Raw genomic sequence first — 22,835 nt, forward strand, 5'->3', positions numbered from 1 at the left:
TGAACTGTCTGTTTCCATCTGGTATCATTTTCCTTCAGCTGAAGAACTGTCTCTAACACTTTTTGTAGTGTGGGTCTGTTGCTGATGACTTCTTTTTTTTGTATATGTGAAAAAGTACTTATTTCACCTTTGTTTTTGAAAGATATTTTTGTTGCATATAGAATTATAGGTTTGGATTTTTCTTTCAGTATTTGGAAGTTGTTGCACTATTGTCTTCTTACTTCCTTGTTACTCTTAATCTTTATTTCTCTGTATACAATGTTTTTTTTTTCTCAGCTACTTCGATGATTGTCTTTTTATCATTGGTTCTGAATAATTTTGTTATTATATACCATGGTGTAGTTTTCTTCATACTTCTTGTCTTGGAGGTTGTTGACTTTTTGAATTTATGAGTTGTATAGTTTTATGAAATTCTGATAAATTTCAGCCATTATGTTTTCCTCCTGCCTCTCCTTCAGGGACTCCAATTACACGTACGTTAGGCTGCGCACTGATGTCCAGAGCTCACTGACGCTCTCTTCATTTTTTAAAATATTTTTTCTTTAATGTGATTTTATTGAGATATATTCATACACCATAAAAACCATCAAAAGTATACAATCAGTGGCTCATGGTATCATCACATAGCTGTGCATACACCACCATGATCAATTTTAGAACGTTTTCACTACTTCAGAAAAGAAATAAGAATAAAAAATAAAACCAAATCCTCCCATTCCCCATGTCCCCCCTGATTGTTGACCCCCAGTATTGGGGTGGCACATTTGTTACTGTTGATGAAAGAATATTAAGGTATTATTCTTATAGTCCGCAGTTTGCAACAGGTACTTCTCCCCCACACGCCCCTCTAGTGTTACCTCCTTGTAATACTGTCATGTATTTGTTCTAATTCATGGGAAAACTTTTTTGTATTTGTACAGTTAATTACTCAGCATCATCCACTACAAGATTCACTGGGTTATACATTTCCATGTTTTATTCTCCAGCTTTCCTCCTGGTGATATCCATGACTCTAAGCTTCCCTTCCCCACCACATTCACCCACCTTTCAGCACTGTTGACCATACTCATAACAACATGCCACCGTCACTGCTATCCATTTCCAAATTATTAAGTCTAACCTGGTTAAACAGTCTGCACATATGAAACTACCACTCCCCATTCTCTAGCCTCATTTTATCTCCTGGAAACCTGTATTCTAGATTTTATGCAATGAGTTTACATATAATAAGTTTATATTACTGAGATCATCTGTGTGTTTTATTCTGGTTTATTTCTATGGTCATGTCTTTAAACTCACTACTCTTTTCCTCTGCTATGTCCAATCTGCTGTTAATCCCATCCGGTAGATTTTTCATCTCAGACGTTGTCATTTTCATTTCTATTAGTTTGATTTGTGACTTTCAAAAAAAGCTTCTATTTCTCTAATTCTAACATCTGCATCAGTCCTGAGTTGGTTTCTCCTGATTTTCATTTTCACTGCAGGTCCCGGTCCCCTGCTCCTTGTGTGCTTGCTAATCTTTGAGAACCAGATATTGGGACTTTTATTTGGTTGGATGCTGTGTATTTTTGTTTTCCTCTAAACATTCTTATTTTTTTTTTCCTGGGCTGTAACTAAGTTTTGGGAACGTTTTGGTCCTCTCAGTTCTTGCTTTTCTCATTTGTTACATACGACCTAACAAATTTAGTCCAAAGCAACTTATCCTCTGTTAAGACCTTCCTGAATAGCCAACGCCTCATGAATTAGGTTTTTCCAGTCTGGTTAATGGGAACAGGTGGTTTTCAGTCCCCTGTGAGCACTGGGAACTGTTTCCTTGTTCTCCTAGGACAGTTCTCTCCCCAGTACTGGGACACGCACTGGTCAGTAAACTGCTGAATACACGAGAGGGAAAAGAGACCTTTTGCAGGCATCCGGGTTTTTCTCTCTGGGCAGCTCTTTCTGGTACTTTGTCTTAGATATACCAGCTGCTCTGGTCTCCCTGGCTTCTCAGCTACAAAGACCTCCAGGCCCAGCTGGGCCCACCTACACAGACACAGGCAGACCAGCTGTGCAGATCCCCAGCCGCACCCGCAGACAAGCCATCGTACGCTGAGCGTAACAGGGAGAGCATGCACCGCTCAGGGCAGGTAGACACAGGCGAACTTCCTGAAAGACGGTGGCTCAGGGACCTCACTCCTCGTGCCCAGCCGTCAGTCCTGTGGAAGCCACAGCAGACCTGCTGCCGAGATGGACACCTGGTTTCCAGGCAACAAGGGGATTTGTGGCCTCAGCCCCAGCCAGGCCCAGCTGTTAACTAAACCCCTACCCCCAGTGGTGAGGTCAGCAGTGACCAAGACAAAATGCTGTGCAGCGGGTTGAAAAGGTTTCACGTTAATCTGTCACTTGTGCCTGTGCATCTACTGTGGGCAGTGCTGGGGGCAGAAGCCACAGGATGAGAAGACTTGGCCCCAGGCCCAGGTCTCCTGGGGGACGACTTTGAAGTTGCACAAATGAGTGTTGAACCCCAAGTACACGGGCACGCAAAGGCAGAGCCCTTTGCAGAGTGACACAGTGCCTAGATGTGGAGTGGGAGGGGGTTAGCCAGGCAAAGGGACAGGGCAGGCATCAGCTGGTGTTTCTGGAGGCTTCCATGGCTCTGCCTCAGAGCAGCCCCTGAGGAGGCACGATATACCTGGTGGCCGGAGCTCACCAGCAAGGAGCCTCTGTCTCACCTGGGAGACGAAGTCCCAGGCAGACGTTTTTGCTGGGACTACAGTGTGCTTTCCAGAAACGGAGTGGAGGGCGAGGGGCTCCAGGACGTTGGGTCCACGATCCTGGGCTTCCCAATCCTGCTCCATGGAGGTGCAGAGGGAGGGTTAGTGCCAGGCGGCAGAGGGATGGGCGAGCAGTTCTCGGGGAGCGCAGGACGGCCCGAGCAAGGGCTTGGCCGAACTCCTCCTTGCCTGGGCCTCAGGGTCCCCAGGGCTTGGCTCCAAGGCCCAGGCAGCGCCCACCCTGCCCGAGGGCACTCCCAGGGCAGCCCGTTGCTCCCTATCTTGCTTGGCGCTTCCTCCCGGCAACAAGACCAGGTACCCCCGAGGCCTCCCCCGGGACCCCGGGGCTCCTTTCACTGTTTGCTCTTCGATCCGCGAGCTCGCCTGCGTTCATCCCCCTGGAGCAGTTGGGAAGGTTGGGCCGCGGCCGAGGGGCAGCCCCGCCAACGCTCTGACAACTGCCGCAGCCCCGCGCTCCCCGACCGGGGTCGCCGTCTGCGACGCCGCTGCCTCGGGCGGGCGGAAAGCGCGACCCCAGCGCGGTAGCTGCGCCCCAGGTAAGCCGAGCCGCCCTTCCCGCCCTCCAGGGCCGCCCGCTGTCCCCCGGCGCCTCGCCGGGCGCGTCCTTTGCGCCGGGGCTCTGGGGATTCCACGACGGGCACCCGAGGAGCGGGGCGCGGGGCCGCCCTCCCACCGGCCTTCGCCCCCAGCCCCTGGGGTCCCGCGCAGGGGGTGCGGTGCACGCGGGCGGCCGGCACCGGCGGGTGGGCACCCGCTCGGCGCGCTCGCACCCACCCTCGCTGGGGCAGGCCGGGGCGGGCTGGAGCCGGCCGCGGGGAACCCCGCTCCGAGGCTGGGGTCGCGTCTGAGGAAGGGTCCCAGCGGCAGCCCTCGAGGCCACCGGCGCCAGGGGGCCCGGGACAAGCCCAGGCCAAGTGCCGCCTCGGCCCCGGAGCCTCGGCCCTGCAGCCTGCGGCCGCCCCGCGCCCTCTGCTCGGCGCCGGGAGCCGCCACTGCCCAGTGCGGCCCCGGCGGCGGGTCTCAGCGCCGAGCCTGGGGAAGCGCGCCGGGGGCGGGGCCACCGGCAGGGCCGCAACGCGCACGCGTCCTCTCTGCGCAGACGCATTGCGGCGCGCCGTGACCCGGAAGCACTGGCTGAGGCCCCGCCCCGCCCGCCAATATCGCTGCCGGGGGAGGTGCCGCTTCCTTTCTCTGCTCGCGCTCGTCGTGGTACTACCAGGTGGGCCGCGCGGCCGCTTCCGGGCTCCGGGCTCCGGGCTCCGCGGTCGGGGCGGGGGTCGGGGGCGCGGGACCCGCGGGCCGAGGCTTGGTCGGGGGTCGGGTTAAGGCCGAGGCGGGGCTGGGACGGGGCCAGGGCGGCGCGGCGCGGGCCCAGCCTCACGGCCCCGGGGCGACCCCGCAGGCGCGGCCCCGACATGCAGAACGACGCCGGCGAGTTCGTGGACCTGTACGTGCCGCGGAAGTGGTGAGTGCCCCCCAGCCCCCCGGCCCCGGCGACCCCCCGCCCTCCCCTCCACCCCGGCCCCGCTCACCGCCTCTGCCCGCAGCTCCGCCAGCAACCGCATCATCGGCGCCAAGGACCACGCGTCCATCCAGATGAACGTGGCCGAGGTGAGCCGGGGCGGGGAGGTCGGGCGGGGCGCCTCGGGATGGGCACTTGGGGATTGATTTCCAGGCACCGGGTTTGGGGCTAAAGCCACTTGGGTAAGCTAAGTCTGGTGACTCATTCTCCGTAGGTGGACAAGGTCACAGGCAGGTTCAACGGCCAGTTTAAAACCTATGCCATCTGCGGGGCCATTCGCAGGATGGTGAGTATTTGATTTCCCTGGGCTCTGCTGTTCTGCGGCCTCCGCCGCACCCTCCGTCCTGCCCTCGCCTAAGAACTGCCACAGTGGGCGCCGCGTCCCTTTCCACGGGCCTAAGCACAGGGCTGCTTGCTGTCTGCTGGGCTCTTCCTGGGCTGGAGCAAGGGTGGTTTCCAGAATCCTTTCCCTGCTTACTTGCTGCTTCTCTGTCTGGACCTGGGAAAGCCTTTGCCTTCTGTACTGGGCCCTGACTCCTGGCCCTGGCTTGGCCTGAAACCCGGGGCCCTGCAAGCAGCACAGTGCCATTCCTGTCTTGCATGCCGGTCACTTGAGGCAGTAATATTGGAAATATTCTCAGTGTGCCTTTCTTTCTTTTAAGGGTGAGTCAGATGATTCTATTCTCCGACTAGCCAAGGCTGACGGCATCGTTTCAAAGTAAGAGGAGCCCCATTTGGGCACAGAGACCTAGGGCTTCTTCAGATCCACAGTTTTGACACTGCCCTTTCTCTTACTCTAGGAACTTCTGATCAGAGTCATGGAGATGGAATTTTTGTCATAAATAAAAGCGTAAAAGCCCATCTGTGTGGTCACTTTATGTCTGTAGAGTGCTTTTTTCACTGGGGGACTGGGGTGACAGTTTGTGCTGAATGTTTGGCTGGGTGGGGCAGTGGTACTACCCAGTTAGCAGGAGACAGACACAGCATGTTGCAAAACCAAGTTTTACTTTAAAGCACAAACTCATCCATCAAATTACTAAGACATTACAACTCAAATAGCTGACGTGCATTCACGCCAGTAAGAACTACGGTGACACCAGCAGGAATGGCAGAGCAGCTCTGGGCTTTTTTGGCCACAAGCCCCTCAACATTCAGATGTGCTTTAGAATGGGAATGTTTAGGGGCTTAGTTTTGGTTTGAACACTGGCCTTGTAATCAATCGGTGCCACATAGTGGCAGCACTTGGCATTACTACAAAGATGACACGGAAGGGAAGGTCTTTAAGGAGGTTACACGCCAGTTTGGTAAACGGATCATGCTATGTAAACCCACAAACTTAAATGACTTATTTCTCAGCCACTCTCCTGCTTTAATAGCTATAGGAATTCCCAAGGAGCTGTGTGTCTCCAAGGTCAGCTGTAAACCAGAACGAGCAGTCTGGAAGTTGGCCTCTCCATGCTTACACCACCAATGCCCTTGAGATGCTGTTTGGTGGCACAACATGTAGCTTTCTGGAAAGAAACTGCTTGGGGTTAGGCCCACTGTACAACATATTTCAGCAGCTTTCTGGTTGAGTTCTCTTGTGTGCACATGGGGTTTGGGATTTACAGGGAGTGTCCTTGGCTGGGGAATGGGGACACTCCACCATGAATAAACACTGACTTTCCCAGGGGTGGTCCTACCTGTCACTGGGTCTCAGGGCCCCAGGCGAGAGGCTAAGGAAGAGGAGTGAGGGGCCAGCTGGGTGGCTGGAAGCAGCCCTGCAGAAAGCTCGTCTGTGCTTTTGGGGGTACAGGCTAAACTGCTGGCTGAGCATCGTGAGAAGCAGAAGTAGCATCTCACTGCTGTAGAAGCACCAGCCACATAATTACAATTACCAGGGCAGGGCTGGGGTGTGGCCCAGCTGGAATGATCGTTTTTGAGACCAGTTCTTGGTTCTTCGGGATTGTGGATGGGGCAGCCAGGTGGAGAAATGCACCCCACTGAACTTGACCACCTGGAAAAAGCCAAAGCCAGGGGCTGTGCTGACGCTGAGCAGGGATCTGCACGAGGACGGCCAGGTCCCAGGGCAGCATGGGGCTGGTGCCTGACTCCCCCCAGGGGAAGAAAGACACCCCATGCTGAACTTGCTGTGTTGGACGAGGATGGACCTGGGGTGTGTGCGGGGGCTGAAAGGTACGTGACAGAAGAGGGCCCTCCCCACTGCTGGTCAAATCTTTAGTTCATGACTTGAGCAGACCTCATTCCTTCAAAAACCCACAGAACCAAATCCCAGACAAGGATAAATACATTTCTCAGTTGCGATATTGCTTAGGAATCAGCATAGTTCCTAAAGGTCCAGAGTGGGCCAGGCCAGGTGGGTCTTCACAGCGAAATGACAGGAGGGTCTCACAGTGACGGGGCTGGGAAGAACAGGAGTCCCAGAGGAAACGGGCTAGAAACCAGGCGGGGGGAGCTCAGCTTGCTGACACTGGAGGAGCCGACACTGGAGTGCCTGCTGGGGGGACGGGCAGGAGGCCCCCCTAGGGAGCTCTGCTGTGGGGAGGAAGCTGGGAGCAGCGAACCCCAGGGACAGGCACCGAGGGGGAGGGTCCCCAAGGCTGAGCTTCCAAATCCCCAAACCTGAAATACCCGAGTTTGATAAGTTATAGTTCAGCCATATCGGTCTGTTCAAGTAAGTGCCCACCGTGGCGCCTGCGCAGTGTCCTCGAGGTTTGCTGAGGGTGATACAGACAACGGGATAGAAACACTTGCCCTGAAGTCAGAATTCACTTCCCTACAGTGTGAATCAAAGTCCGGCTCAGGCACGCCAGGGAAAGAAGCAACAACAGAACCCCACGTCTGGGTGCTCAAGAGTCCAGGGAGATGGCCAGAGCTGCCGCTGGAGGCGTGGGGTGATCTGAGTGGCTCGTGTTTCTGCTCGAGGCTGCAGAGGTGTACGGACACAAGCGCTTCGGCAGCTGGGAAAGGCAGGTGCTTCCATGCCGGGTGGGGGCAGAAATGGGCTGGTGGGACGAAGGGACCCTGGTGTGGGTGCCAGCACGTGTCCCAGGCCTCCCTTGCGCAAAGTGGCTGCTGGGCTCCGGTGCACGGGGAGGCCACTGCTCACAGCATGGCCGGCTCTGGCTAGAGCTGCTGGGTGAGGCGTCGGTAGTGAGGCAGCACCTGGCTCTCGGGCAGGTACAGAGCAAGCTCCAAAGCCACCAGCACCGTGAACTCAAACCCAATTAGATCTCGTCTGTTGAATCGAAATCTTTCTTCTAACTTCTACGTTGAAGGAGAGAACCAAGGCTAAACGGGTAAGTCCCCAGGCACTGGGAGTGGGCTGCCCTGCCCACCCCTGGGTGCCCAGCACTGGCCTGAGCAGTTGAGGGGTGGGTGCCCACTAGATACACACCCAGCCAGCAGATGACAGCCCTCCCCTCCGGGCAGCCACTCCTCAGGGGGGCCGGGCCCGGCGCACATACTCACGTCGATGAGCTGCTTTACTTCATTCTTCCGGAGATCGCTGCTGATCTTGGCAGCGAGCAGCACACATGCCCCCGCGCACAGTTTGCGGTTCTGCTTGTTGAGCTTGCCTTGCAAGACAAGCTTCTCAAAGTACACGTAGGCCATCGACACCGTCACGGGCTCCAGGCTGCACTCTTCTGAGAGGTTCCGCATCTCCCGTTTTAAGCTGAAGGTCGAGGCAGACACTGAGTCACCTTGAGGCACAGGCTGGGGGTGGGCTGAGGGCACTGCCATCTTTCAATCCCTAAGTGAGCCCCCTCCCAGCGCGGCTGCCAGCCCCGAGGGTGCCTCTGGGGCAGACAGAAGAGGGGCCGCCTCCCCCCGGGTAGCAAGCAGGCTGGGTCTCGCTGCCACTCGCCCCTCAGCTGGGAGCCTGCGGGCAGCACTGATCTTGGTGGGGGCATGACAGGGAACAGAGGCCCTGCTGTCCTGGGGCAGCAGGTGTCAGGAGTGGTCTCTCAGAAGGGAGGGTGGGGCGAGTGTGCAGGACCTGGCAGGGCAGGAGACCCACGTGGGCCAGGCTGCCCCGGGCTCAGCCAGCTCGGCCACCTGCTCCCCGGGGGCCTGGGACAACTGTCCTCTCAGTGCCTCCCTTTCCCATCTGTCGAGAGGGGAGCACTGCCTCCCAGCCACACGGGCTGCGGGGAGGGCCTGACGGCACCCGAGAGGCCTGGCTGGGTGTAGGCCCAGCACCTCGTCCTTGGTGGGGTCTGGGCCGTGGGAGGGCCAGCAAGGGCGCAGGCGAGAGATGGGGCTGGGGCAGTGGGGCAGAACCCACAGTTAGCTCACGGACCGCGGGGCGGGGGGTGGGAGGGTATGAGCAAGAGGCTCGCAACTCTGCAGGCCTGGCCTGAACAGCTGCTGCCACAGGCCTGTTGGCTGCAGGAGGGTGTGCCGGGTGGAATCCAGCCTTGCCAAGCCCGAGGGTCCACTGGTGTCCGAGGGGGTGTGCTGAAGGGCAGGATGACGCCCCGTCAGGGCCCTGGCCCGGCCTCACCTCCGGATCTTGCTCAGCGTCAGCTTGATGTGAGGGAACTTCTCCCGGAAGGTCTCATTCATGTCTTTCTTGAGGTCGGAGGGCTTCACGTACTCGATGACCGTGGTCTGCAACGAGAAGTGTAGCCTGGTGCCTGGCTCCATGCACAGCCCTGTCCACCTGTCTCTCCTGCCAGGCCCTGGCAGCTGCCGACCTCGTCCCAGCCCAGAGCCAGGGGCCTTGCTGGTGCCAGGGGCTGTGCCCCGGAGGTGCTTTTTGAAGCCCGCTCCATAGTGGCTAAACCAGCCCCCAGCCTGCCCCCTGCCTCTGGGCCTGTGGTGGGGCGAGCCAGGCCACCAGGCAGCCGGGCTCACCATGTACGAAGCGAAGATGAGCACCCGCTTGTGCTTGCCACAGGGCCACTGCGGGTCGTCCAGGAGGTTGGGGTTGTACTCCGGGGCGTCACCTGTGTCGCTCCCTGGACGTGGAGACGGCACTGAGCCTGCTGACCGATGGCAGGCCTGGGAGCCCACCTGACCACCCCAGCTCCACCGAAAGCCCTGTGGACGCAGGAGAGGCTGGACGGCTGCCCACCCACCCGACCTCAGGGTGGCAGAGGGGAGGGCCCAGGGCATGTGTGGAGGGAGGGGCCGGACAGGGCGGGGTCTTTGGGTGTGGGTTCCTCGAGCTGCCTGGCCCGGGTCGTTTCTCTCCCCAGGGACTGCCCTGACCTGGCCCCCAGCCCTTGCCCCCTGACGGGCCTGTGCCTGGGAAGGGGCTAGTTGGTCGGCCTGCAGAGGGCTGGCCTGGCCGCACCACAGCCTCCCTTCTGCCTTCCTCTGGCTGAGGCTGCGGCTAAGGGCAGGAGGACTACCCAGCTCTGTGCCCGCTGCTGTCGGCTTGGAAGGCGCGGCTTTGTGTCTGGACCCCGGCACAGCCCGGGGGACGCTGGAGCGCGGCGGGGGCGGTGGGCCGTGGCCGTCGCTCCTGTGCGTGACCAGGGCATTCGTGGGGTAGAGGAACTGCGCATAAGACACCACCTGGAGAAGGAAGGGTGTCAGGGCCTGCTTCCGGAACACACGGCCGGAGCCTCCCCTCACACCAAGAGCGAAGGATGAGCCGCGTGACAATCCTGGGTGGCCCTCGAGCTTGAAGGTGCACCCTCACTCAAACTCGGCATCCTTACTAACAGGAACGTTCCAGAATGCCACCTTCGCCAGCCCTTACCTGGGATCTGTAGCATGGCAATGCTCCCCCTGCCCTTGAATACCCTGGACCCCAGACTGCTCATGTGGCAGCTTCGACAGTCGTGCCACCCGCCGATGTGAGCAGGTGGGCCTGTGCCCCCCGCCGTGCCGTGGCACCGTCCGCAGAGAGCTGCTTGCCTTTCCGTCTGCTCCCAGCTCGACCCCTTCCAGCTCGAAGACCATCTCGGAAGACACGGAGATGCCGCCGGACGGATGCCTCTGCTTCTGGCTGTCCACCCGCAGGTCGCTGCAGACACGGGTGAGAGGAGAGCTGCCTGGGGCCTGCCTGGCCCCGGCCCCCACCCATGGGCTGAGAGCCGGGCCGTGCCGCAGCACACAGCGCCCCTCGGCGGACGACCCTCCTCCTGCCCTCAGCACCGGGCACAGGTAAGAGGCCTGCGCCCTCCCCACCTGAACTTCTCCCGGGCACTTCCCGAGCGTGGCTGCCCCCGGCCCGCAGCCAGGACCCTCTGCAGCTCTGCTGGGCCCTGCAGTCACTGCTTTCCCGCTCGGGGGCACCTCCGTCGTGGACCGTTTGTCTCCTGGGTCACACTCAACGCCATCTCGACCCCTCAAGGTTGTTTCCTTCTTCCATAAGTTGTGCTCGGCGCACAGCTGACTGGGCCCCTGAGCCCCCCAGAAGCTCCTGTGGAGCCCGCCCCCTGGCTTCTGCGCTAAAAGGCTTGGCGATGAGGGGAGGGTGGGGGTACACACCCTCCTGACGCCGCCCTGCGGGTGCTCCCCAGAGCCAGCCACCCCAGAGCAGGAACGCAGCTGCCGACACCCACGCACGTGTGGGACAGCTGCACTCACCTGATGCGCAAGCCCTCCCCATAGGGCAGGACGGAAAAGGCTGCACACAGGGACCGCTTGGCGCAGATCAGCACAATCCTGGGGGGGAGGAGGGGACGGGCTGTCAGAACTGGGTGGGGGCTGTGGGTGGTCGGAACCGGGGTACCGGTGGGCCCTTCCTGACCCCGCACTGCAGACCAGCCATAGGCCCCACGGCACAGGCTTAGCTCACCCATGGAAACCTGGCTTTGGGAGTTGAGAAGGCTGCAGGACTGATGTCTGACCAAGGACCCTCAGTTCCAGGAGCCAATACGGGGTCTTCCCCATGGGGTGGGAAGTGCGGGTGGGGAGCTTGCTCCGTGGGCAGGACCAACCAGTTCTATCTGGGCCCTTGGGACACAGAAGCCGGAAACCACAGCGCTGGCTTCTCCCTGCCTGGTGGCTCTGGCGGGCCCCGGCCCAGGTCCGAGCGGGAGGAAGACAAGGGGCCCGGGGCTGCTCCCCCTCCGCGTGCTGGGCCTGGGGCTGCCTGAGCTGAGCGGGCCCAGGAGCCAGCTCCTCGGCTTCGCGCCCACACAGAACTGGGTTTGTAAAAGCACCTGCTCACACCTGGGTCACCACTGAGAAAACTCACAGCATCGCTCGACACAGGCCATGGGACGGGGGCGTGGCAGGGCGGCCTCGGGTGGGACGCAGAGCGATCTGCTTGGGGAGGGTGGGGATGGGCAGCAGGAGCACACACCAGCCTGTGGCTGCCCCTCGGCATCTGCACGCCCACGCAGGCCGCCCCCGCAGGCCGCCCCGAGCCCTGGGGCCGAGCCTGGGCACCCGCTCCACCTTGCACACCGACTCTGGGCAGCCTGATTTTGGTTCCCAGTTGGACCCCCTTCTGTGCTCTCCAAATAAAATCAAGCCATGGCCTCCTGGACACACTTCAGTGCTCAACCTGCTCTGCATGTTTCAGGTTCTCTTCCCCCTTCCCCGCCTTTATGGGAAGGCTCTGAGATTTCCGGGAAGCACGGGCACGCTGAGGACGCTGCCAACGCGGGTGGGAAGGCCAGGCTGCCGGCCAGCAAGAACTGCCCACGTCCAACTGGACACGGCATCTCCCCGGTGGGCGGGGAGGGCAGGGCCTCCGGGACTCAGGGGACGGCGAGGGACCGAGGGCAGGGGCTGGGGCGCAGCGGGCGGTGCTGACCTGCCGCTCCTCGTGTCGTACTGCCTCATGTTCTTGATGAAGTGGGTCTTCTTCAAACCTTTGTGCCGGGGGGAGCCGGAGATGTGCTTGCTCCTGCGAGGAATGAGACCGCTCGGCTCCCTGCCCTCCTTCAGGGCCTCGGAGTGGGGCCTGGGGGTGGGCGAGGATGGGGCGGGGAGGTACCTCTGGGCCGTGGCACATCCCACCACGTCCTCCAGGAGCTCCAGAGAGCAGCGCTGGGGGGCGACTCGCCTTCTGTGAGAGGCAGCCAGTGAGGAGGGCGGACGGCAAGGCCCCGGTGCCACAGCCCGGCGGAGGGAGCCTGCACCCGCCCTGTGGGACCTGGGGCCGTGCGCCAACGAGGTCAGGCGGCTCCAGCTGACCTCGCCTTGGGACTGCACGGACAGGAGGGTGCTTTGGGAAGGTGCCCCCTCCCAGGCTCCAGCTTGTGGCAATAAGGCGAACCCTCCATCCCTTGCAGCAGCCACAGAAGGGCCCCCCGAGGCCCGAGCTTTGCAGAAGGACCTCCAGGGACATGCCCGTGGGAGGTAGTGGCCAGCAGCTGGCCTCGGTGCATCCTCTGAGGCTGGGTGCCAAGCTGGGCCCTGCTGCCCCTCAGAGCGCTCATGCAGGGCAGGGATCAGGAGGGAGGATGGGCTCTGGCTGTGATGGGGGTCACGAGGCCACGCTCACCCGCAGCTGCAGGGAGGTCCCACTCAGGGATGGAACCTGGTGGAGTTCTAGAAGGGGGTGAGCGGGCTGGGGCATGCCGGGCTCACCCTGGCCCTCCCGGGCACAGCTCCGCAGAGCAGGCCCTCAGAAGGGCATCAGTCCCGCCAAACCCTTCACTGTCCCTGGAGGCCGCTGGGACCCAGGGGAAGCCAGCAACAGGCTCGTTCCCGGGGGCACCTGTTGTGCTGACACACCCGGGGTCCGCCCCCACCCCCGCCCCACCTCCAGGGCTTGTCAGGAGCTGAGGCAGGCTGGGCTGGGGGGTGGCTGCCTGGCAGTGAGCTCTGAACCCCGCACTGCCCACCATGCCGTGCACCCCCACGAGACCTGCATTGTCCGCCAGGAGCCGGGGCAGGGGACAAAGGGCCAGTGCCACGTGCTGGGTGCCGACTGTGCCAGTGTGCGCATCAAAGCCCCCACCTCACAGCCTCACACAAATGCTCGGCAGCTTACGAGGCACAATAGTGACATCAGTCACACCCCTTTTATTGGGGAACAGAGCGGCCACAATCATCACAGGCCACGCCACTGGTAGGGTCCTGGTGGTTTAGGCCACCCCCCCCACCGCCCGCCAACGCAAGGGCCAGGATCCTGTCTTTATTTGCAAAAATAATTGAAGTTTTTGAAATGGCAAGAGCTATAGGAAGGGGCTGGTGCTTGCTGCTTCCAACAGCACAGACCCCCGCCCGGGCTGCACCCAAGGCCCAGGAGGCGCCCACTGAGGGCAAGGGGAGGCCCCCAGGCCACTGACAATGGGGATGCAGGATCCAGGCCATGTTCATCCCAGGGTCCTCCGAGCCAGGATAGGAGGGAGGGAGGCAGTGGGAAACCAGGAGACTCCCAGGGGGAGCAGGTGGGGACCAGCCGGGCCAGGCTGCGGAGGTGGCAGGCCTCAGGCCCTGGCCCGAGAAGCTGGGGGCCTGGGGATGTGTCCAGAAGGAAGGGTGTTTGGGGGCAGAGCAGCAGGGGAGGGGAGGGGTGATCAGGGTGGAAGGGCTGTGGGAGGAGGGGGCGGGAGGGCTCTGTAGGAGAAGGGGAGCACGGCTGGCTGGCAGACATCGCCATCCCGGGAGAAGCGGGGGGGGGGCAGGCGAGCAGGGCTCCTGCTGGAAAAGGCACAGCCTCCCGGAGCTGTGGGGGCACCCCTAGAGCTGCCTGCAGGGCTGCGCTGCCTCTGTGGAGAGCCCCCGTGAGCCCTCGGAGGTCTGTCCTGCCACGGAACCAGCCCACAGCCCCGCGCCCAGCCTGTTCTCTCTGCTCCTCTGTTCATCTCATGGAGCTTTTTAAATCCGTTCCCAGCTGGTTTCCCAGATCCTTTGCTTTGCGTTTTTCTTCGTTCCACACAGGCGTTTCATACGTGAACTCAATCCTCACGACCCCTCACGACCACCCTCGTTCACAGGTGGGAAAACCGAGGCACGGACCCCACAGCAGCTTGCTGGGGCAGCACTGCTCGCCGCCGGCGGAACTGAGGTAGCCCCTGCTCCGATCCCCAGGTGGCACAGCCCCACCCAGGGCCAGGCCTGCCTCGGCTGCACCCCACGCTGGCACTTGTGGCCTAGGCGAGGCCCGTCCTGCTCTGGTTTTCCAGGTTGCTGGTTTTCTGTGCCCATTCTCTATTCCAGGAGTATCTTTTGGCTTTGGATCCAAGATTCTGAAAATCTGATTAAAGCACCCAAACTCCAAGGTGCGTGGCTGGCCAGATGAGGGAGGGCGGTGCCTTCAGCTTTTCCTCTCTGCCCTCTCCACGGGAATCAGTGTTTGCAAACTGCTGCCCGGCAGGGGCGCGGGCACAGCGGGAGGCTGGGGGCCAGGCTCCTGCAGACACACTAGTTTTTGGAAATCATTAGGTTTAGAGTCAATGACTGAAGGATCATCATGTACATTTGGGAGAGTGGGTGACTGCCAGAAAGGAAGGTTATGGGGTGGCCCCAGAAAGGAGAAGCCTCAGCTTCTGAGGTCATTAGGGCCCATGCACCACGGGCAGAGGGAGAGAGGGAGAGAGGCAGGAAGACAGACGGAGGAGGGGCAGGACAGGAAGGGAGGGGAAAGGGAGTGGGGAGGGGAGAGGGGGAGAGAGGAAGAGAGAGGAAACGGGGGTGGGGGGAGACTGAGAAGAAAAGGGGGGTGTTTTGTTTCCCAGCTGCTAAAACAAATGCCACACAATGGGTTGGCTGAACAACAGGCCTTTATTGGTTTCGGAGGCGAGGAGGCCTGCTCCTCCTGGGGTTGGGGTCGTATCTTCTGGCTGGCCGTGAATCCTTGGGGTTCCTTGGCTTTTCCTTCAGATGGCGATGCATGGCGGCGTCTTCCCCTTGTTTTTCCGGGTTTGACTTCCAGAGGCTCCCGGGGCTGCTCCCTCCTTCTTGTAGAGGCCTCCAGCAGCCTAAAGCCTGTCCTGACCCGGGGTCGCTCCCTACTGCAGCCGAGCCTTGAAGACATCCTGTTCACGGCGGGTGGGGTCGCACCCACAGGGCCAGGGCTGTGACCTGCACATGCCTTTTGTGCAGGAGGCATTCAGTCCCCAACAGGGGGAGAGAGATGGGGAGGGGGAGAGACGATGGGGGGCAGCAGAAAGGGAGAGAGAGGTGGGGGAGGGCGGGCAGGCGAGGGCCCCGCGCAGTGCAGCTCCGCTGGCGGCCCCTGTGCTGCCGATGTGAAGGGCCGGGAGTCGGGGGGCAGGCGGGAGAAGGGACTGCGCCTCAGGCCGTGCCCGGAGCAACTGGTCTGCACCTTCCCGGAAACTACTCAAGCCGCGAGCAGGGCACAGAAAGCGCCTTCCTACCACACGCCCGGCCTCCAGAGGGCCCCTTCCCTGGGCCGCGCCTCCTTGCCGTTAGGGCAGAGCTGCAGTGTCAGGGAGGCCTGGCCCTTCCAGAACATTCAGTGCACGTGCCCAACCTGTGTCTGAGGTAACACCGCTTAAAACAGTCACTGACCAACTGACCTCTGTGAGGTCCGGCACAGCTTTCTCCTGGGAACGGGAGGGAGGTATTTTCCATTACTGAAGGCACAAGATACCCGCACCGAGCAGGCCCGCAGCGAAGTCCGCTGGGTGAGGACACACCTGGCTCAGCCACCTGGGGGCACAGGTGGGCGGAATCCTCCCGCGTGACCCCGTCCACCCTGCGCCCTGCGGAAACGTGTCTGCCACCAGGCACGTCCCGCCCTGGCCGCAGCCTCGTCTGCAGCAGCCCACTGAGATGCGATCTAAGCGTCCACCAGCACGGACCCCATGGCCATGAGCTCAGGGAGACACTCGGCAGCCAGAAAAAAGAGCGACGCATGACACCCACACAAGGTGGTGACGCGGCCCCGTGCAGAGCAAGCACAGCCAGACAAAAAGGAGTCCCTGCCCAGCCAGAAGCAAGGGTGGTGACGGGGTCGGCATCTCCGAGGCGGGTCCCAGCTGAGGACCTGGGCCAGGGGGAGGGCTTCTCCAGCCTTGGGGGGAGCTATCCACACACACATCCATCAAGCTGCACACTCAGGCTTCCTGTACTTTATGCCCCTCGCTGTATACAATTTACAACTCAATTCTAAAAATGCTAAAAAAAAAAAAAAATATCCCACAAGAAAACAACCTTTAGCAAGAACAAGGTTTGGGCTCTCTGTGATCACAGCTGGTACACACACAGGCCTTGGCACAGGCCTCTATCGACTGCTAAGTCACCCTGGAGTCACCGGGATGGGATGAAAGGCCACCGACCACCTTAATGTCTCCCTCGGGGCTTCCCCAGTGGCAGCGACTGGCCCCAGGCCCGGGTATTCTCTCTGGGCAAGAGGGGGCTGTGTGGGGCAAGGGGGAGGCTGCCGGGGGCCAGGGTGGCCCTCCCAGCTGCTCGGCCCCAACTTACTCTCGGAACCTCCCGTTCATCAAGGGCTGTGGCCACCCTTTCCGAGAGGAAGAGAAACGCGCTGTTTTTTAAAACGTTGTTTCTGGTGCTTAAAACCTCCTTCACTTTGTAACTGAAGAAGCCGCCAGGGAGACAGGAGAAGGGCTGCCTGCCTGGAAACCATGTCCCAACAGGCAGCCCAAAGCCAAGCAAAGGGGGCTGCACGCACGTGCACACGTGGCTCAGGCTGGGCGCGGAGACACTGGCCAAGTGAAATCATCTCACAAACAGCATCAGAGACCCTAAGAGTGCACTGGCACCCCCGTGGAGATGCCTGCCCCTCTGTGTCTGGAGGCCAAGAGGTTTTGGCTCCAATGCCACTTGGACCCCAGAGCAAGGAAGAAAATGGACGCTGGCTCGGGGGCAGCAGGCTTGCTGGCTGCTCGGTGCTCCCACCCAGGCCCGGGTCGCAGCTGCACACCGCAGCTCCTCAACACGTATTTGGCCACTAGCAAAGGGTCTTGGTGCCCGTCCCATGATGTCCCTGCAGGCAAAGCAAATTTACCAAATTCCAGCAACCCCAGGCAGGGAGGTCTCCAGGAGCCCTGCAGCTTCCCTCCAGCATGGAGTCCCAGGGCAGGCAGGGGGCCCCAGGCCACAGTCTCGGGGAGGCCCCTCTGGGAAACTTGCCTCCAGGTTCCAACCCCTGCCACCCACCTCCAGCTGTTTTTCAGCCTAAACCCAAATCAGTGTTGTCAATAAATTTCCAGCTGCCAAACCAAAATCAGTTTAATGTGGGCAGGTGCCCAACAGCTAAGTGGCTCCTGGGTGAGATGGCCACACGTCTGCAATTGCAGGCCTCCCGGAAGCAGCCCTGCAGCCCACTTTGAGCTGTGAGGCATCTGCTGCTGCAAACACGGCAACACCACCGGCTGCACCTGGCTGGGTGCAGACCCCATGTGGGCTGCCACCCGCAGACAGCTTTGCTGGGGGAGAGGCACTGCCCCTCACCGGCCGGTGGCTGGGTGCGCTATCCCAGCAGGCACAAAGCAGTGCCAGATGCCTGGTTTTGGACCACGCGGGGGCCTCAGCAGCCTACTCTTAAGAGGTAAGTCATCACAACATCAAAAACAAGAATAAACACTTGTGTTGGAAGTTCCATGAGGAAAATAAGGATTCCCGTAGCTGCCTGGCTCTCCAGGAACAGCCTTGCAGACAGAGGCCCCGGCTGAGATGCCAACTCTCCACACAGAGATGGGGTGCTCCCCGGACACCCCGTGGTCAGGAGGGTCTGCACCAACCGGTTTGGGCTCTCACCACCCCCCGGGCCAGGCTTTTCCATGCCCCTGGCCTTCACAGCAGTCCTCTCATGTCCAGTTTGCTCCACACTAAACCCATGTCACAGAGGAGACAGAGGAAGACACTGAGGTTCAGAGAGGCTAATTCATTTGCTCAAAGTCATGGAGCTACTGAGTGGAGGGAGCAGGATTTGAATCCAGATCTTCCCCAGAGCCTGGGCTCAAACCTCCACACCTCAAATGTCTGGGCAACTTCCAGGACTCTCAGAAAGTCTCTTAATTTCCTTAAAAAAAACCCAACCCTAGATCTCCAATGGCCCAGCTCCCCTCACCCACTGAGCTACAGCCCTTTCTGCAGCCCCCTCCCTCCCTGGGCCTGGGGGGCACAGAGAGAAAGGGACAGTCCTCGTCCTGGGGACGTGCCCGTGGTGGGGGACAGGGCCTTGGAGACACAGGGCAGCACCGTCAACAGGGTGGCAGAGCCACGGGAGAGAGGGGATCTGCCCGGCAGGTGCGGCCCCGGAAGGGTGAGGAAGGACGTCTGAGTGGGGCCTTGAAGGCCAAGTGGGAGGGAAAAGGTGGGAGCAGGTTCAGGGCATGGGCTGGGTAACGCAAGGAGTGGCATCCGTGGGTCGGGGTGGGTGCACAGGAAGACCCCGGGGGGCCAGGGTATGGGGTCACAGCTTGGGCCACAGCACACCCTCTTCAGAACCAGGCAGCAGGGCCGCGGACGGCACCTGGGACGGAGCTGGCCTGTCACCCCGGTGCCCCCCAGGCTCGCACAGAACCCCTCCCGGAGCCACAAGCACTTCCTCGCAGGCTGGGGCCCCCCGAGACTCTCCCACCGGAGCACAGGCTCACGGGGTGCTGCAGGCTCAAAATGGCTGAAGGCGAGAAGGCGGCTCCACGGCGAACAGCAGGACAGGCGGAGAAAAGTTCCAGCCTGGTTGCAAATAAGCCGCCTTCTACAAAGCCACTGGGCACCCCGGCAAGCCTCAGACCAGACCCCGTGCAACCCCAGGACCAGTAGGGCCGGGGCTGTTTCAAAACAGCACATTTCTACCACGCTGAGCTTTTCCTTGTTCCTCAGCCCCTCTCAGACAGGCAACCCCAGCTCTCTGCTTTCCAGAAGCAGCAGGCGAGTGCGTGGGGCCCCGGTTACCACACTCAGGGCAAATCGGCCCCCGTGCCCCGACCAGCCCCTGCCCCTGGCCCCGGGCAGCGGCCGGGCCTCTCTGCAGGTCAGTCAGCTCCCGCATCGTCTCGGCCCACAAGAGAGCACCTGGCTTCTCTCTACATTTAGAGATCTGCTGGGTGTGATTACACGTGCAATAATTAAATGCTTATCCTTGGGCCACTGAATGGACTTCAGGAACTTTGAAAACAATGAAGACCCTCAGAAGGCCCCTCCTGGAGCACAGCCAGTGCAGCTCTGGCGACCCGGGCAGGGGACAGCGGCCACGCCGAGGTCTGCAAGATGGCACCTGCCTCGGCTCACCCACGCCAGACCACCGTGCTCTCACCTGCCCCCCTCTGCTCTGCTCCCCCCAGGACTGCCCCAGAGCGAGGCCCCCACCTGCTGGGCGCTCCGTCCTGCAGACAGCAGCGCAGGGCTCAGCAGTGGCCTTCGAGACAGCAGCCAGGGGCCAGTCTGGGCAGGAGCACAGGAGAGCCAGGGGTGAAGTGCTGCCCCAGGATGGGCCCAGGGGGCAGGGGAGGAACCGTGGACGGGGGATCCTGAGGGGACAGTAGGCCAGCACGGAGGTATCGGGGAGAGTGGGGTGCAGAAGGCTGCGACAAGGGATGTCAGGGCTGAGGGGTGAAGAGGGGACGGGGGACACGAGGTGTCCCTGTGGCCACAGGACTGATAAAAGTGGCTGGGGGCAGGGCATGTCCGGAGCGGACAGGGCCCCAGGAGACGCAGCACAGTGTTTGGGGGCTGATGACGGCCGAGGGAACTCTGCAATCCCTGCTCAGGGGGTTGACAAGGTTAGGAGGACCCTGACCCCCATGTATGGGGTCTGACAGGACCCTAGAAACCCTAACACCCACAGCCAGGGGACTGACCGGGCCCAGGTGACCGTGACCTCTGCTTGCGGGGCTGGCAGGGCCCCAAATGACCCTGATTCTCCCGTTGGGAGTTCACAGGGCCCCTGGTGACCCCAACCTCTCTGTCCTGGGCTGATCCGGCCCAGGTGACCAGGACTTCCTCGTCTAGAGCTGACAGGGCTCCAGGTGACCCTGACTCTCCTTTCGGGAGTTGACTGGGCCCAGTGACCCTGACTCTCCTGTCAAGAGTTTGCAGGGCCCCAGGTGACCCTGACCTCTCCATCCTGGGCTGTCAGGACTCAGGTGACCCTGACTCTCCTGTCACGAGCTTGCAGGGCCCCAGGTGACCCCAAATCCCCTGCATCCTGAGCTGACTGGGCCAGGTGATGCTGATCTCTGCATCCTGGGCTGAGCAGGCCCAGGTGACCCTGACTGTCCTGCTGCGGGCTCACAGGCCCCCAGGTGACCCCGACACCCCTGTCCTGGGCTGAGCAGGCCCAGGTGACCCTGACTGTCCTGTTCCCATCTGGAAGAGCCCCAGGTGACCCCGACCCCCGCCCCGCGGGCGCCCCGCTCACCTCTGGCGCTGCACGTCCAGGGCGAGGCCGGCGGCCTGCGTGGGGCTGAGCAGGCCCTGGGGGGCGGCGGGGGCCCTGCCGGCGGGCGCGGGCAGGCCGCAGGGGGGCGCGGGCGGCGGGCCCCCGCGGACCCCGGGGTCGGGCGCGGCGGGCGGCGGGGGCGGCGGCGGCGGCGCGGGCGGCAGGCGGGCCTCGGCGGGCGGCGGGGGCGGCGGCGGCTCCTCTCCGCTCGGGCCCAGGCTCGGCGGCCGCCCGTCCAGCGAGATGTTGTTGAGGAAGAAGAGCGCGGCCTGGCGGCGCCGCGAGTCCCCGCGCTTCCGCAGCGCCGGCGGCGGGGCCCGGGCGGGGGGCGGCGGCGGCGGCGGCGGGCGGCGGCGCGGCGGGGCCGGGGGTGGCGCCGGGGGTGGCGCCGGGGGTCGGGCCCGCAGCCCCACCCGCCGCGGCCGCGGCCATTCTCCGACTGAGCCCGCCGCGGCCGCCCGAACCGCCGCGCGCGCACGCGCCCGAGCCCGCCCGCCGCCCATTGGCCGCGGCGCGCCGACATGCAAATAATCCGCGGCCACGCCCGCCCATTGGCCGCTCCGGCGCCGCGGGGCGGGGCGCCGGGCCCGCAGGCACCTCCCCGGGGGCCGGAAGAGGTTCGGGACGCGCCCCGAGGGAGCCGGGAGTCGCGCGCGCGCCGCCTGTCCGCCCCGCGGGGCCTGGCCCGGGGCCCAGCGGCGGGCGGCGCCGCGGGTTCGAGTCCCTGCCGCGGAAGCTGCGGCCGCGGGGCGCCGGCACCCTTGCTGGGCTGCGGCGGGTCAGCCTCCCCGATCCCAGGTTCTTAGGCGTCGGCGGGGCTGCGCCCCCGGAGAACGCCCAGCGCGCTTCGTCGTGCCCGCGTGTATGTGTGGGAGGTGGGGGTGTGGGGTCGTGGCGGGGAGGGCTGAAGTACCCTCTCCGCAGGCTCCCGCCTGGCGGCCCTTCAGTTTGCCAGGTGCAGTTCCCTCGAGGAGTCCCACGGTTTCCCAGAGTGACTGTGGTGCCACCTGCTGAAGAAGACACCGAGGGTCCGAGGGGAGCTGAGCTGGGCCTTCAGCCCCAGGGAGAGCCGGGCTTCCCTTGCAGCAGCAGCAGCAGCATGGCCTTGCGCCTGCTTGGGCGGGGCCTCAGGCTCTTCTCCTTGACTCCGGGATCAGGTGCTGTCCTGCGGGTGCCCAGGGCCAGCTCTGCCTGTGGGCACCTGTGCACCCTGGGGTAGCACCCCGCGGGCAGCCAGGTGTGGGCATCCTCTCCTCTTACTCCTTTTCCAGTGGGACCTCACCGGGGAGTTGTACGGATTAAATGACAGCACTTTGCCGCAATTGTGTAGGGAGCTCTCAGGAAATGCTCCTGCCGCCATTTGTTCCAGCGAGTTTGGCCAGCATCTCTTTTGTGCCCTCTGGGGCACCCTTGGAGTGGTCAGGTGGACAGTGAGGTGGGACGAGGGGTGAACGGGACCAGGCCTGGCAGGAGGGCTGTGAAGACGGTCCCCTCCCCAGCACCCAGGGCTCACCTGGCGGCTGCCCCTTTACAACCCCTCTCAGCTCTCTCCTTGGCGGCTTCCCCTCCTGCTGAGCTTGCCTTGCTGCAGGTAGGCTTGCGCAGTGCCCGGTTCTGTCCTCCTTCCGTTCCCTCTGCCCTTCGGGGAGCCTCCCCAGCTTCCCAGCTTCCCAGCCAGGAGAATGGGGGGCTTGGACCAAGTGTGTGTCCTGGGCAGTGGCATCCCGAGAGGCTGGAGGAGCTCTGCACGTGGAAGGCCCCTCTTGGGCTGGAGCTAAGAGTGTGGGTTCCAGCTGGGTGACCTGGGGCGACTCTTTAACCTCCCCAAGCCTCAGTTTCCCCATCTGTATAATGAGGGTGCATCCTGTGCCTCGTGGGGCCCCTGTAGCAAGGAGTGAGTGAGTTCAGTGTGGGAAAGGGCTGAGTGCAGGGTGGGCACCCACTGTCAGTTGACCCTGGCAGGCGAGGGGGGCAGCGATGCTGGACTGCAGCTAACAGCGGGGAGAAGGAAATAAGGAGGCAATGGGAGGCTGCAGTGGCGAGCTGCCCTCAGCTTCAAATCCAAATGCCCTCCGCTCGTGACAACAGAGCTGGGCCCTGTAACTGTTTCTTCTTTGCCAGCTGGGGCTGGGTCAAGCTCTGTAAGCAGAGGGTGCTGGGGGCACGCTGCAGCAGGGGACCTCCCTTCCAGGGCCTGGAGTGCCCCTCCGAGCGGCCTGCAGCGCTGCCTGACGCCCGCAGCCTGATGCCCGGCAGCCCGCAGCTCCCCCAGCAGCCCCTTGGCTGTGCATCAAGGCCCGAG

At 61.9% G+C, this 22,835-nt stretch overlaps 2 protein-coding genes across 2 annotated transcripts; one reads left to right on the forward strand and one right to left on the reverse strand.

Moving 5' to 3' along the window:
* Window positions 1–3,916: 3,916 nt before the first annotated feature.
* RPS21 (ribosomal protein S21) lies at window positions 3,917–5,169 on the forward strand. Its single transcript, XM_037811621.1, has 6 exons — window positions 3,917–3,993; window positions 4,177–4,239; window positions 4,322–4,385; window positions 4,511–4,582; window positions 4,959–5,014; window positions 5,097–5,169. Exons 2-6 carry the CDS (start codon window positions 4,190–4,192, stop codon window positions 5,104–5,106), a joined length of 252 nt encoding a protein of 83 aa, XP_037667549.1. The 5' UTR covers window positions 3,917–3,993; window positions 4,177–4,189; the 3' UTR covers window positions 5,107–5,169.
* A 115-nt stretch (window positions 5,170–5,284) lies between these two features.
* Window positions 5,285–20,965, reverse strand: CABLES2 (Cdk5 and Abl enzyme substrate 2). Its single transcript, XM_037811620.1, is given in 11 exon segments — window positions 5,285–7,563; window positions 7,768–7,972; window positions 8,804–8,910; window positions 9,157–9,260; window positions 9,657–9,822; window positions 10,168–10,276; window positions 10,843–10,920; window positions 12,020–12,112; window positions 12,203–12,274; window positions 20,513–20,868; window positions 20,870–20,965. Coding segments are annotated over 11 exon segments (1,527 nt in total). The 3' UTR covers window positions 5,285–7,422.
* Between the last annotated feature and the right edge of the window lie 1,870 nt (window positions 20,966–22,835).

Source organism: Choloepus didactylus, chromosome 19 (genome assembly GCF_015220235.1).
Source record: "Choloepus didactylus isolate mChoDid1 chromosome 19, mChoDid1.pri, whole genome shotgun sequence".
In the NCBI taxonomy this organism is placed as follows: domain Eukaryota; kingdom Metazoa; phylum Chordata; class Mammalia; order Pilosa; family Megalonychidae; genus Choloepus; species Choloepus didactylus.